Here is a 15,461-nt window from a genome sequence, read left to right on the forward strand (position 1 = left end):
TTCAAAAAAACAGGGTTCAATTCCAGATTTGTTTGATCTCTTTTCTGGTTCGCCAAACTCCAACCTCTAATATCACAATAACATTATTTTCATAATCAGTTTATCTGTCGATTATTTTCCCGATTTATTGAGTAATCGTGTGGTTCATAAAATGTTGAAAAATATTGATCAGTGTTTGTCAAAAGTGGAAATGACGACGTTCTCGAATGTTTTGTTTTGTCCACAAACCAAAAATGATTCAGTTTTAATGATTTCGTAGTTATATGGAGCAAAGAAACCAGACAATATTCACATTTAAGAAGCTAAAAAGTCATAGAAACTGGTATTTGACAATTAATTTAGTCATCAATTAATCGAGTAATCGTTTCAGCCCTAGTTGATACTGATATTTATTGCGATAAAATATCAGGTAGAAACAATTAATTGTATTTAAAACTTCTTTATAGACAAAAAACTACAAAAACCTTTGCAAATCTGTCATAGTAATTAGATATTACATCTCAAAGTGTTTTTGTACAGTGCATAAAAAAATATTGACATATACTTAACCTTTTTTATATTGATACTGAACATTTCAGTATTGTATTTTCAGCACCCAGCACTACCCAGCCTATCTATATATATCTAAATCTAACTATCCACATACCAAAGCACAACAATCAAGTCACACAATCAAGAACACTGACGTGATGATTTCCGATGTGTAGTATGTGCGTGTTTCAAAGGGCACCATACTACAGGGGTGTCTGGAATGGCACTTGTACACTGCATGCCAAAAAGGTGCCACATGGGGAGTGGACTGATATTCTCTCCTGAAAACAAGGGCTTCAAATTCCTCACATGTTGCAGAGATTAGAGAGCGATTCTGTGGAATTTTGGGCTCCATATGGTGACAAGGTGCTCACATCTCCTCCTATTAGAGGTTTGTTTTCCTCGCCAGGAGCTGCAGCACTTGTTACAATGCCAGAAAAGATTAGGAGGAATAATGAGACGGCAAACAGTGTGTCGTGAAATGATGCTCATTTTGACCTGAGTGGTTAATCCTCCTCATCTGCTACTGTAAGTGTAGGCCCTGAACTGTACAGGAGAAGGGGGGGATTGAGAGGGGAGATTTTGTTGTGGAGTCACATGGGCCGTGACTCATGTGAGGTATTAGACCCCCCTCGAGTACCTCCATGGACTTGCAGGACAACACACAATGAGTCAGCCTTTGGCTATTTTCAAAGAAAAGAAAAGATTCCCAGCCTGCTCCACTGTGAATCCGGGAAATAAACAATAAGCTCCTATGTTATGCAAATCAAATGAAAGTTTACGGGAAAAGCGTCATCCTAATTTCAATCAATACCACGACCTTCTACCTCTGTAAGTGCTCAGCAATGTAAAAGATGATTGGCCACTATGATGAAATGTTTACTTAGCTATCTTACCAGAGTGTCACAATATCACTAATTGGAATTACCAAACCAAGAAACCACAGAGGTTTTCCTGGAATAACATCAAAACACCACTGCACACAAATTAGGGAGTCACAATCAAAGAAATTAATTAGTGCGACTGTCTGAGTGCACAGCTTCTGTGTTTCATCACACATACTGTTTCACAGGACCGGCCTAATGACAAACACAAAAACAAACCCAGCAGACATTAACATGAAACATGATCCCTGCTGGATCCCAGTGTGATGGCCTAACAAATGCATGAAAGACTTATGATTCCTTCAGGCCACCAACACCAAAGCAGATGGTTGCATCATCAAGGCTGCCCTGCTTGTATGAGCAGGGACATTTAGAGAAAGAGAGCATATTGCTGACTGATTGGGACTCCAACAGCCCCATTAGCAAGGCATGTTCCAGAGGCATGCAACAATTAAAACAGCTCTGCCTGCCAAGGAGCACTGAAAGATATATGGGCATGTGCTCGTCACTCAAAGCAGCCTAACTGAAAACCAGAGCGTAGTGCAGAACTAGGATACGCACGTCCAGCTTGTTTGATATGTATGGCTTAGACAGGTGGACACATTCCTAAATAAATCACCAAGACAGAATTAATCCAATATGAAGGCTTATCTAACATCATATTTTGTTAGCTTTTCCATATCCACAGGGGACACAGCTGTCTGGTCACAGAGATGGTAGAGTATGCCTGTGGCCCTTTTCTCCTGGACTCACAGGGAACAGGAGCTTCAGAGGCTGACCCTCTGAAGTTCGCAAGCTGCTAAATATTCATATGATTCACACATGGAAACATCTGAGGCAATCAGATGTCAGCATCCATGAACTGATTTTGCAATGTAAACATGTCAAAACTCCATTCAGTAGGGGAAGTGAAAAGAGAAAGTTTTCACCTTCTCTAGACACTGCAGACCTCTTGAACTCTCAAAACAGAAAGAGCAAACTCTAAGCTACCTGGCTAAGTTTGACTTCAAAACAATCCATGAGAGATCAGGTGCCACTAAGGTTTGGGAATATCTGTGCACTCAGGAAGAAAGTGCATCCAAAGTAGTGAGGACTTTTCAGAGAGCACAGCTGTGGCAAAGCTCAGGCAGGAGCATGAGGCCAACAGGGAAAGTTAATTAGGTTTGTTGGTGTGTGCTGGAGAGAGAGAGAAGACAGGAAGCTTGTTTGCCACGGAGACTGGAGTACAGCACAACAGCAGCAGTGTGTGGCTTCAGGGAACCAGGGTCGGAGGACTAGGGACATCACGCCAGTACTGCAGCCTGCAAGCCCCAGATTGCAATAGCAGAGTGAGGACGGAGGCCTGTGATTGCAGATCGGTCACTGTGCATGTGCCCACTATGATTTCCACACCACAATGTGGCAAGGGACCCAAAAGCTTTCCCTTTCAAGTCCATCCCACATATTTAGTATCCAACTCTCAGCCCCTGCTGCGATGACCATATTTCAGAGTGACTGGTCTGAATAATTCTAGACTCTTTGGATGATGCAGGCAATTTGTCATCACTGAAACACCACAACATATTTGCATATTCATCATTTATAGCCCAACAGAAAATACAGTTATGAATTATTTCGGGGGAAGACATTCACCACATTCTGCACAAATTCAGTATTTAATCACTGGGGAATCTAAAGGTAGGTTTGGGCTGAATATAATGTATCCTATGAGAATATAGTATATTCCAGGTAGTGATAACTATCCATTGGTTATTCTTCAGACATTGAGGACACGTAGTAATCAACACTAATATAATAGTATTTAGCATCAAATGAAAATTGATGATAATAAATCTCACATACGAATGGATATCAGTGTGATTGACGTTTGTTGTGTTGTCATATAGTAAAATGTCATATAGTAAAATGCAAACGCACATCTTTGGCGTGTTTCCACCGGCTCTGCTCGACTCGGCCCGGCACAGCACAGTTATTTTGCGTTTCCACTAGCGACAGTACCTGGTACTTTTTTAGTACCTGCTCTGGTGAGGTTCCAAGAGAGCTGAGGCAACACTATGCACCACGTCGCAATGTGCCAGACTGACACAAGAATCAAGCCGAACAATGCCGAACTGTAGATCAGTAAAAAACACTTAACAATCCTAAAAATGTGGGTTAATCTCCAACAATTACCAGGGAAATGTCTAAAATCTTAATATTTAACAGTGGAGTCTGGTGTATTTAGCAACAGCACTGCCACACAGTGGGTGTAGTAGTTAGCACTCTTGTCTTTGCAGCAAGAAGACCTATCTATATGTGGCCCTGTCATGGACTGGCGAACTGTCCAGGGTGTACCCCGCCTTTCGCCCACAGCACCCCCCCCCACCAACCTCCTATGGAGGATAAAGCGGTAAAACATGGATGGATGGATGACTCTATGGATTCAGTAAACTGAAAACAACTGCTTTACAAGTCACTTGTCACTCGTTTGTGTGTGTTGCGTGTAGAACAAAGTCACGGCAGCCATGCAGTGATGACTCCACCCACGTTGAGTAGGTACTATTTTGTAGTGGAACCTAAACCCTGCTGTGCCAAGGCGAGTCGAGGTGAGGCAAGCCGAGGTGCACTGAGACCATGGGTGGAAAAGAGTTTTTTATTATACTACAATTTAGCTGTGGGTAGTTTAGAGAATGTACATGATGGCCTTTGCTCACCAGTCTGTGAGCTTATAAAATGGTGTCAAGATAATGGAGCAAAAGTAAAAAAATGCTTTGCCCCTGACAGTAGTAAGTACTTTTCTGAGTTCATTTCTGCAGGGAATAACAGAAGGGTGTAAAGCAGTCAGCACACTTTTATCATCATTAGCTGCACAACACTCTAACATGGTCTTGTTAAAACTAACAACTTGAGGGGTGTGAGAACATGGCAGAGCAAGGAAACGGTGCAGTCAATCTGGTGTCCTTCACCTACACCTTCTGGTCCATCATCTGCACAGCATATGGAGGAGATTGATACATGTTCTGCAGGCCAGCACTAGACACTAGAAGCCTGAATAGTGCCACTGAGACACTGTGCACAGAGGACCGTAGATAAGGGACAGAGAAAAAAGCGGAGGTGGGTTATGGCTTGGTTAAAAGTGAGGAATGAGTGGTCGCATCTGAGCATTCGAGTCTGGAATGTAACTGCTCCATGACCCCAAAAACACTCCCTGTGCTCCCTTGCGGCCTGAACAACAGAGGCTGCAGCTGGCCACTCCTTCACAGGAACCTACCCCCAACACACACACACTCAGAGCCAGATTCAAGAGAGACAGAGTACAAAACAAACGATGAGTGGGTTTTATTGGATTAAGACTCTCTTAAATGTACAAGGTTATGGTGGAAAGAATTTGGAAATTCAAGTAGTTCTAGATCAACAGTCCTTGTTTGTTTAAGTCTGAAAACTCTGCTGAGTTTAGTGCACTCTTTTCCACACGTCCACCATCTGAGGAGGTAAAAGAAATACAAACACATGCCCGAATACAGCTCATTGATTAAGTGGGGTGCAAAACAGAGACGTCTTGAATTTCTAAGACTCCAGAGAAAAAACTGTTTTGTAACAATGGTAGAAAAGCCACAGATAAATAAATGTGCATATGAATATTGAGGCTCAAGGTGCCAGGGGGAAAATATATGCTGTGATTCTTCACAGCAAGTTACCCAAAACATCAGATGTACAGAAAGTGTTTGGGTGGGGGTTGAGACGAAACACAAATAATGTTAGAAACTTGGGGATTTCAGACGCCCAGTAGCTAATGCACTTGCACCATCAGGTCATGACTCTCCTCTCTCTCAAACTGACATTGTCCCAGTGTATTATTATTCAATAATTCAAGTACATGCTGAAAATTTCATCAAACCAGACAGCAATTTGTGGCGGTGGAGAGTAATGTATGTATGGGAAACCTTGAAGGAACCATGTTAAAAAGTTTCAACTGTGGTGACAAACTCTGTCTGTTTACTTTGTTTGTGTTGGTTTAGTGTTTTTGGTCTGTTGCACCACCCACTGCCACCCGCCCGATAATGCAGCTCGTAGCTCTTCACCACCTAGGTTGCCGGCAGAGTTACTCAACCAAAGCAAACACAGGAAGCGATTTGTCCAGTGTTTCATGTACCGCCCTGCATCTCGTTCTCAATGACACAACATTTTCCTCTTTAACTTTCAGCTGCCCCCTCTTCAGAAAGTGAACATGCAGCTTCAATGTCCTATTACCGAACTAAAAGCTTGCTTGGCTGGAGCAACAGGATACTGGCAGCTCTGAAAGCCTACACAACAGGGCCAACACTGCCCAGCACGCAGTGTTAAGTACAGCACCTTCTACTGATGGCTGGCATCTGTCCCTACAAAACCACAGACCTGGCTGGCACAGATCATCACAGTACGACACTACACTTCACAGCCTATTACAGATTCCAAACAAATTAAATATGAGGGTGCGTGATGGACTGAGATTGTATTTTTCGGAGGCCATGCATGTAGAGGTTCATTAGACAACTCAATAGAGACATGTGGAATGTGGAATGAGGAGGCGCATCACTCCTTTGTTCCCCAGTGGCTCCTCTGAGAATGGGCTAAACACATATTAAGAGACACGGGAAACAATGCTGTGCCATCACACTTAATGGTACATGACGGCCAGCCTTGTGTGTAGATGCTTCTCCTGTAGAAAGCAGTGAACTGTACATACTGTTGCATAGTACAATTGGCAGTACCAAAAATGCCAGGTACTTGTGTATCTTTCCCAGTGTCACAAGGTTCTTTTCGTGGTTTCGTTGAAGTGGAGTCAGAGCTGTGCCAGCGTTGGCTGCATGTAGTAATGAGCGCTGTGGCTCCAAGATTGGTCAGCTTGCAATGGTTTGGACTTTCCCTCTCACTCTTTCCTGCTCCATCATTCTTTCTTACTTTCTCCCTGGACCAGAGCCATTGGCAGTTACAGCAACTATTATGTGTTGCAAGGGGCCAGAGCAGCATTCTAATAAAGACCTCATCAGCACACTTCAACCATCAGAGGGTCAGTAACAGCCAGCCCTCATTTCAAAGTCCCTCCAGGCTTTGTGACGAAGCTCTGACAAACATGGCTCTGCAAATACATGCTGTTGGAAATATATGAGCCGTTCCAAAAAGGAGACAATAGACTGTGTCAGAATTATTATTGAACTACAGACTGAATGTAAGTGAAAACACAGTTGTTCACTGGTTTGCCCCTCGTCCAACCAATCAACAATTCAGAAATAAAAAAGAAAATGCAAGTAAACGTGATGGAATTCCAGAAAAAAAAACAATATTCATATTTAAAAGACACTCAACTAAACAATGGTTAGTATTTTGCATCACTTTCCATACTTCTTGAATTACCTGATGTCTACCTACTTGAGCATCTATTTCCAAAAGGTGGCAACAGCAGCAAGCATTAGTTCAGTGTAATGCATGTGCAGAAATAACGCCATTTCTGAGGGTCACTGAATGCACTTCAAAGCCACTCATCTAAACGCAACATTCTGTGGACCCTGCATTACTCTCATGAGCTGCCATGTTTACTTGGAGTGGAGACTTGCCAAAAAAAATGTTATGGAAACTAATCACCAGAAGAAAATCGTTGTATTGTATACACACATTTTCAGCAAAAGAGGCATTTAAATTAGCAAATATAGCTCAGCCATCAGGCACTATCAGAGCGAGTGTCTGCCAAAACAGAAAATATCAGAGGAGCTCAATCGATTCAAATGAAAAAGTGTTTGACCTCTTGTTGACATGTTTGGAAAAAAACAGGAACATTCTGAAGCAATGTTTCTGCACTTTGCTTTCCAATCATTATTGGTACATTTCTAAAATTTAAAACTGAAGTAAAAAAAAAACCACTACATAAACAGAGGATGTGCAGACTCCTCACACTGCCACTGTGTAATCTGAATGGTTGGTTGGCACTGATGGAGCCCTACTAAAGAGCTGTCAGAAGCAATCATTAATCCCAAAAGGCAGCATGAGACAGATGGTATGATGATGGAGGATCGATGCTCTCTCCAGCATCCCAACTGCTTCCAGTGGCCGGCCCAGAGGCAGGAAGTGGGCTAATCCCTCAAAAGAAAGTTCCAGACTAAACACGCAAGAGGAGCCCGAGCCTTCAATCACACCCCCAGCCCCCACAATTCCACTGGATGTGCTCTGTAGTGCAATGTACGGTGGTACTGGAGGGGGTTAAAAAAGAGAAAGGGATAAGCGGAGAGGCTTTTGTTCTTGCGTTTCTAGTTGAGAGAATCTTTATGAGGACTTTGACCTTGCCCCCAAGGGCCCCTCTGAGAGGTCCTCAGCTGCAGGACAGAGGAGGTGGAGCCTGTATGAACTATACATAACTGCCAAAAAAAAAGGCCCAGTCCTTTTAAAAAAGGCCCCAGAAGAAGCACACAAAGAGTGAGAAAATGGAGGAATAAGAAGGAAAACCTTTCTTAATACAGTCTTTGACGACTCCTGTCAACCTTATGCTTGGTTCAGTATAAATGTGAGGAAGTATCTTGTGCTTGCAATGCGGCAATCTTTGCAAAAACATGTCTCATGTTGTTTGCTTACAGATATAAATGTAATTATTGGATATGGGGACAATATGAATCTCACTACCATATACACAGGGCTACTCCGTCTGTAGCCTGCAGACAAAATAGGGAATAAATAAGCCATACATCCAGGTGATGTTCCTGTGTAGCCTCTAGCATGTGTGTGCTGTAAGGAGAACTGACTGACACTATGTCTTCACCACACCTCCTGAGGATTTACTGTATTTGGCAGCAGCGAAAACACAATTACCATTAGCCAAAAGGCCATATACAAGTCACTGAAAGTCAAAGGAACATTGATTTGTTCTTGTGTTTGTCAGAGACGTACATTAAGGCTTTATATGGGATCCATTCTGCACACATTTTTGATAGCTGACACGCTGTAAAGCTGAATAGGTTGGAAAAAAAGAACAGCTCCAGCGAGATAATAAGCTGCCATCTCATTAATGCGCCGCTTCATCTTCCCCAAGAGCTGTTTCCAAACATAGCCGTATGAACGCATACATCTCCACCATCCCTCTCCAGTCTTCCAATTTACTGCCACTCAGCTTTTTTTTTTTTTTAATTCCATCAGCGTGATGATGAAAGCTGAGAGAGTATTATGGTCCTCACCAGTGGTCAAACAGTGAGCGAACGAGCGCAGGCCTGCCTCAGTCACGCTGTCAGCCAGCCAAATGTGCTTGGACCGAAGAAAGTGTGAGTCCGTGGTGCCAAGGGTTGAGTGGCGTAGACCCCCAATGCTCCGCAGAACACAACCACAGAGTAAACACCGAAAACCTGACGCTGTGGTCATATGATCCACAGCAGGAAAATACAGTGCACTATGTATAGTACGGTGTCAAACTTGCTGGGGTCAAATACCATTGATATTTAACATTTTTCTTATGTTTGTGTAACCACACTTGGTAGACCAGATGTCTGGTAAAGTTGCATTAGGGGATTTCAGATAAGAAAGGATAAAATGTCTTTCAGAGAGCTACCACAAATAATTATAACTACTGTATACCAGGGTGATTTATTTAAGTCGTGTCCCATTAATTATCATTGTCAATTAAGTTTTGATTCATATATGTAGATCTGTACAATTGTCTAGCTAATGTCCTCAAACTGAGCTGTTCTCCTCCGAGTGACATGACTTAATAACTGCAGGCAACGAGCAAGAAAGGGTAGTGACAAAGCGGCAGGAGGGATTTTGATTGTGCAGCTCAGATATTACTCCAGGAGCTGACAGCACTAGTTTCACTGCGTCTGCTTCACACTTTTAAATTCAATCAAGAAAAACAACAACATTGTAATACAATTGTAGACAATAATGTGCAATTCAAGTATAATGAGAAAAAAAAAACATAAAATGTAGCTTATGTAAACTCAAATTAAGGACGTTTCCAGAGCTCAATGAGATACTTCCAATTCCTTAATTAGTCACATAATAAGTCCAGAGATATTCAATCTACAATTATATAAACCAGCAGAGAAATCAGCACAGATGGAAAGCTGTATCCAGCACATGTTTTGTTTATTTGACTCACTCCCTGAGGATAGTGGCATTACAGGTTCTAAAAACCATTCTACCCTCCTGCTGTAATTAAACACTTTCTATTCAACATGAGCATGTTGAAATAGGACACAAAACCTCGCCATTGCTGCCATATTGTTTCACGCCATGGGTCAAGTGCAGCCATGAGGAGTAGTATGGAAAACATGGGTGACAATGGCCTGTATGCATGGACAGGCTGTGTGATGGGAAGGCCATCTGGTATCACCAGTCATTAAGCGTGTGTCACCATATGATCAAAGCTCTTCCAAGACTCTCACCCGTTTCAAAACACAACAGCACTCATAACCCCCCTACTCCCTATAATTCATCCACCCAACCCCCTTTACATGGATGCACTCTCCACAGCTATTGAGTGCTCATATGTTTCCGGTCATTGGCATTACTCTTGTTGGACCTCCACGCCCCAAAACAATGCCTCTTCCTCATGCTCTAAATGTCTTCAAATATTGATCTGCACGTCTTCTACAGTCACACGAGCAGAGCCCGAGGAAAGGAACGGGAAAGAATGCACAAGTGCGGTTGTGTTGCCATAAAAAAAACTAGATGGAGACAAATGTGACAGTGATTTTGTTTGTATATGAACTTCGGTAATAAATCAAACAGCATCAGATTTTGGGTGCAATGTGAAGTTGCAGCGGCTCAAAGCCCTTCTGGCTGTCAGGCATCTGCCAGTAACCAGCGGTCTGAAGACAAGACCTGCTTTAGTCGGGCTGAATCACTGGTGAATTATTTTGTTATTCTTGCGGAGGAAGAGTAAAGTCGGCTTTCTGATAGACCTTGGCAAGATGATGACTACTGGATTATTCATGATGTTTTCCTTTCTCCTCCACGACAAATCTGTTGTTCTATTTTTCATGAGCAGAAGACACCTCAGCCTCTGCGACTAAACTCAATAAGGTTTTGGGTGCTAGCCTGCTGGTGCAAAGTTCTAAAATAAAGGCCAGTTTATATTTAACTCAGACGTGGTCTGGTGCAGGCTGCCTCCACTAATTGTGGGATGCAGTAATCCACATTTGCTTACTGTAAGCTCTGCTGCAGCGTTACGGGGTCAAGGCAGAGCAGCATCTCTCTCTCTCTCTCTGTGCCCCTTGCATCTTCAGAATGAAAAGACACAGAGCTAAACAATGTTTTATCGATGACTGCAAACACACACATTTACCAGGTACATTGAATGCATCTTGAACGAATTTGGTAGCTTCTTAGCACTTGAGTTTGTTGTTGTTTGTTTTCTTGGATGGGAGACTTTCCCTACAACTTAATTATATTCATTTAAAGTTTGTCATGTAGGTTTGGCCGGAGCACGGATGCTTGTGAGTTAGTTGCTGGGTGTGGGTGTGTGCATGTGGCGTGTGTTCTCAGAGGCCTGATAGCATAACTGTGCAAAAGGAAGGCGAACGAAAACATTAGACACTGAAACTGATCCACGCATGGATTAAGTGTGAGTTGGACACATGTTGACCAGCAGGTGCTTTGGAGCTGCGGAATGTTCAGTGTGGAGTTGAAAAGGTCACGCTACGACGCCGAAGTATGCCAACCATCTCAGTCCTACGGGGGGTCACGGTCTTTGACCTATTTGGGGACGCATATGGAGGGGACATGCTCTCAAGTTGTAGACATGCAATTCATACCCCATTCCCTTAATCCAAGCCAACAAATTCCAACAGGCAACGTTTGCTCTGCTTTTGATCCATTAACGCGTACCTGGAGTGCAGCGTTCAAACTTATCAAAACTCAGGGATGGAAAGAACAAAGTGAGGGTGAGGGAGAAATCTCTTTTTGGCGGAAGCTCCTTGAGTTATCAAGTGGCATCCATCCAGGAGGGAATTGTTAATGCATTACTATCAGAGCCGACAGAATGTTTTTGTCTGCCAAACAGTGGGGTTTGGTAGCTCCACCCCTCTCCTCCCAGCAGAGGAGAGTAACTGCTGATGAGAGGTTGACCTTATTCAATCAGATTATTTTCCCTCCACTTTCCTTCCTTCTTTTTGGATATCGCTCTTCCTTTTTTTAGTGCATGTGAGCGCTGCCAAGCTCGGCGGGGGAAAAGAACGCTGTGATGGTGTGGGCTGCCTGAGTGGATGCACTTCAAACACAGGGAACACTTCCAAATAACGTACGCACATCATGCCTCGGTACGTACACACCCACACAAACGCAGAGACACAGTTTGCGAGAGCTAACAAAAGCACATTCCTGTGGTATCTGTGCAAGTCAAAGACAAAGAGCGTTTTAATGCCATGTCTCTCACACGACTGGCACTAACAGCTCAGGCTGTAAATCCTGTCACCAGGGGAGTGATCGGGGGACAGACTTGCAATACTTCACTGCTCGTCTGACCATCACACCTCATCATTCTATAGGACGGACAGGTCAGAGCCCAGGGATGTGTCATGGAACCCATGTGTCATCACAGTGCTTTACTGCAGAACACACACACACACACACACACACACACACAGGACCACCAGCAAACATATTTCATGTTCAGGACTATTTACAGCATGAAATGGTCACTAAGTGGTGTAAGTACATAGTCCATACAGTATTTCATGTCATTGTAGCACAGGCATGAAATTTCCACACACAAACGTGCACACATAGGTTACACACACACACACACACACACAGAGGGGGGAGAGAGAGAGCTCTAGCACTATCCTCCTGAAAGATGTAACAGAAATAAAGCTTCACAATACACACAGAGAGTACTGTTGCAGGATGAAAATAGAAAGGTTTCAACAACATCTAAACAATAAAGACTCAATTAGCAAGAGAAAGAGTAGAAAAAACAGACAGAAGACACGGGAAGAGGAGAGAGACAGACAGAGAGCGAGAGGCAGTCTCAGCAACACTAACCTGCTTCACTTCAGCAGGCATGGTCCAATATCCCCCCTTCGTTCCCGATAAAATAAGAAGCTCCCGCGGAGACGCGTGACAACTATTTCCACCTTGTCTGAAAAAAGTTCTCCTTCGCCTCCTCTCCTCTCCTCCCCTCGCGCTTTCCTCGTCTATTTACGTTGAGGTTTCCCTCTGTGAGCGCAGAGGCAGCAGCTCATAAGCAAGCAGCCATCCTCTGCTCCGCCGTGTCAAGCCGGACAGAGTAAGGCAGGGCACTACCGGAAGTGGGGCAAGGTGCGTTTCAAAATAAAAGCACAGATGTTCTCAAATATGAAATCACTAGGTTTTGGGGTTTTTGTTTACTCTACTGATTTAAGTAATTACACATTACAGTCACATTTAGTACGGTATATTAGAAGATAAAACTATTTTTTACTAAATATATATAAGTATGTTTTATGTGTGGATCATCATTTTACAATATAAATATATATATATATATATATTGTGTAGCCTTAGAATAAGCCCTCTAAATGTACTCTTTACACTTTAGAGAGGCCTCCATCTTGCACTGCAGCATCTTAGAAGGCTTAGTTTCCTGACACACATGGACGTATGTGTATCACTTTATTACAATCTGCAATCTCACCATTGGATGTAACTGGAGTATAGACTAGAAGCTACTTTCTTTTAAACTGTGATTGGACCAAAATCAAAATTCCTTATTCTTAACTATGCTGTTACCTCGTTTCCAGCATAGCGAAATGGACACATTTCCCATTGAATGGTAGTGCAAGTACACTGAATCACACCCAATATGGCCAATAGAGGCTGTAATATGTCACTGCTTATGAATAATATCCAGGATTACAAAATATGTTAGCGGTTACAAATTACTAATTTATATTTACTTAGTTTCTTACAGTGGACGATAAGGAATATTTTATATTCTATTACTGGCCATTGATAAACATGCATATCAAACTTTTAAGATGCAACAATGACACTTGTATCATATTTAATGTATTAACAACTACAAGGGATACTATATGATGTATAATATGTAGCAGTGAGAGCTGTAATGCTTTTACTTTGAAATGAGAATGACCTTATCCTATATGATTTTGGCTACCTTTTTGAAAACAGCTGAAAAGAGGAGCCTACTTTCTCCTCAGCAGAGAGAGATGCTGTATGAATGTATGGAAATAGAGAAAGAGATGGGGGCATCGCTTCGCACTACACCCCTCCCCTATAACGAAAGGAGGAATGGAGCCAAACTAACTGTGTATGTGCAATATGCACACACACACACACACACACATAAAAGTTGGCCAGAGTGAGAACAAAAACCACTGGGGCTGAGAGAAAGGGGAAAGAGGAGGTGTGTTAACAAAAAGAAGGGTTCCCAGACAGGCAGCAGGAGCTGTGAAGCTGCTTTCTCTCCTCCTCCTCCTCCTCCTTCTCCTCCTATCTCTCTGTCTCTCTCCGCTCATCCTGCTCATTGGGTCTGTGTCTCTCGCTCTATCTCTGGCTCACTGGCATCTTAGTGGGGTGGGACCAGCTCCCTCTATACACTCCAGCTGCGTCTGTCTGTCAACCAATCAACCCCTCCTCCTTGTTGGCAAAGACAGAGAGAGACCAGGAAAAGGAGGGACAAGAGGGGGGGGCAGGGGCTCACACATACAAAACAAAAGTTGCCCCTCCTGGAGGAAAGGCACCCCATACTCTGCAGATTTTTTACACCCTTTTCACACACTCACATGCACACACAGCTCCTTCTCTGCGACTCTTTGTCCCATTCCTCTCGCTGCACTTGATGTGAGGGAGGGGTGGAGCGTACGTGGAAGAATTCACATTCAAGTAGCTGTGACTGTGACCAAGGCTGAATAGGAATGTTAATCTAATAACGTAGATAGACGTTTAGCAAATTGAAAGGAGTTTGAACAGGAGAGAGAAAAAGGATGACTGGTCTAAAATAAACAGGAGAAAAAGGAGAAATTCCAAACGGAGCGGAAATGGCTGAGGTTTTGCATTCCACCCGCTTGCCAGTGTTATTTCATTTCCCTGAATGTTACTGCATTACATTTGTTCTTAATGAAAGACATGGTCCACCATGCAACATTACATCGAGACCTTTTCTTATTTCCAACAGTGTGATTAACAATTCATCCGACCAACGCCACCATTCAAAAAAGCAGTTAAAGAGGAATATCACACGCGATGTCACGTTCCATTTACGGCATTTAAGTGTTGAGTGACTTTCATAACCGTATTTATAAAATCCATTAAGTGCTCTAGAATACTCGTGAGAGTAGATAAGAATGTCCAGATATAGTTCACTGTTGGCTCAACGTTTTACAGACTTTCACATGGCCAAGATTTTGTGATTTATTATCTCAAAACAGTGACTGGGAAGCCCTACGTGCTCACTACGCTTTTCTTTGGCCCCACAAACTGTGCAAGGGTCCTTCATCCCCTCCCCTTGGGTCAATAAGAACTATAGGAACAATAATTATATCATAACAACTTCACATTTCTTCATTAAAATACACAAGTTCAGTCAGATTTTCATGCACGTATAACTTTGAATTCTTTAGACGGGATTGGTGAAATGTTCCCTGTTTAATTCAAATTAAACTGACAAGGCAACACCCGCAAGCAGGCTCCTATTGGATGATACCAGCTGTCAATCACTGTCATCATGTTGCATTGAAGAAAACCTGAAACTAGCGACTGAGTCAGGAAAATGTTCAATAATATTATAAATCATGTGAGAAATAGACTGATTTTACCGTAAACTTCCATTCAAGCTCTTTTTTTTGAAGATGAGACGCCCCCTAGTGGATAAGCGCTTAGTTCCTTCCTACTCCGTAAGTGTCACTGTTTAAACCAGGAGTCTACGTCAATTCTTATATTACTATACTTCCTGGTTAACCCTTTGTGCTCACGTATGCTTGGTAAATTGGCGTGGGAATAATACACAAGGCCTTATATGGACATCCTGTTTGTGTGTGTTTATTGGTCACATACAGTAGAAAATGCGTTGTTGAGTCAAAATGATGACTCATTTTATGTTGCGCTTTT

At 42.7% G+C, this 15,461-nt stretch overlaps 1 protein-coding gene across 12 annotated transcripts in view; it reads right to left on the reverse strand.

The window, feature by feature from the left end:
* arvcfb (ARVCF delta catenin family member b) overlaps positions 1 to 15,461 on the reverse strand; it is a 154,163-nt gene that overhangs the window by 88,256 nt on the left and 50,446 nt on the right. Inside the window, exon 1 of one of the 12 annotated variants that reach the window (XM_044025412.1) lies at positions 12,396 to 12,624. The exons of the other annotated variants lie outside the window; for them this stretch is intronic. Within the exon in view, the coding sequence (XP_043881347.1) occupies positions 12,396 to 12,416 (21 nt within the window). The 5' untranslated portion in view covers positions 12,417 to 12,624. Of the gene's footprint in view, positions 1 to 12,395; positions 12,625 to 15,461 lie in introns of those variants that run through there. 12 annotated transcript variants of the gene reach the window in all.

The sequence above is a fragment of the Solea senegalensis genome, linkage group LG5, assembly GCF_019176455.1.
Source record: "Solea senegalensis isolate Sse05_10M linkage group LG5, IFAPA_SoseM_1, whole genome shotgun sequence".
Taxonomy (NCBI): domain Eukaryota; kingdom Metazoa; phylum Chordata; class Actinopteri; order Pleuronectiformes; family Soleidae; genus Solea; species Solea senegalensis.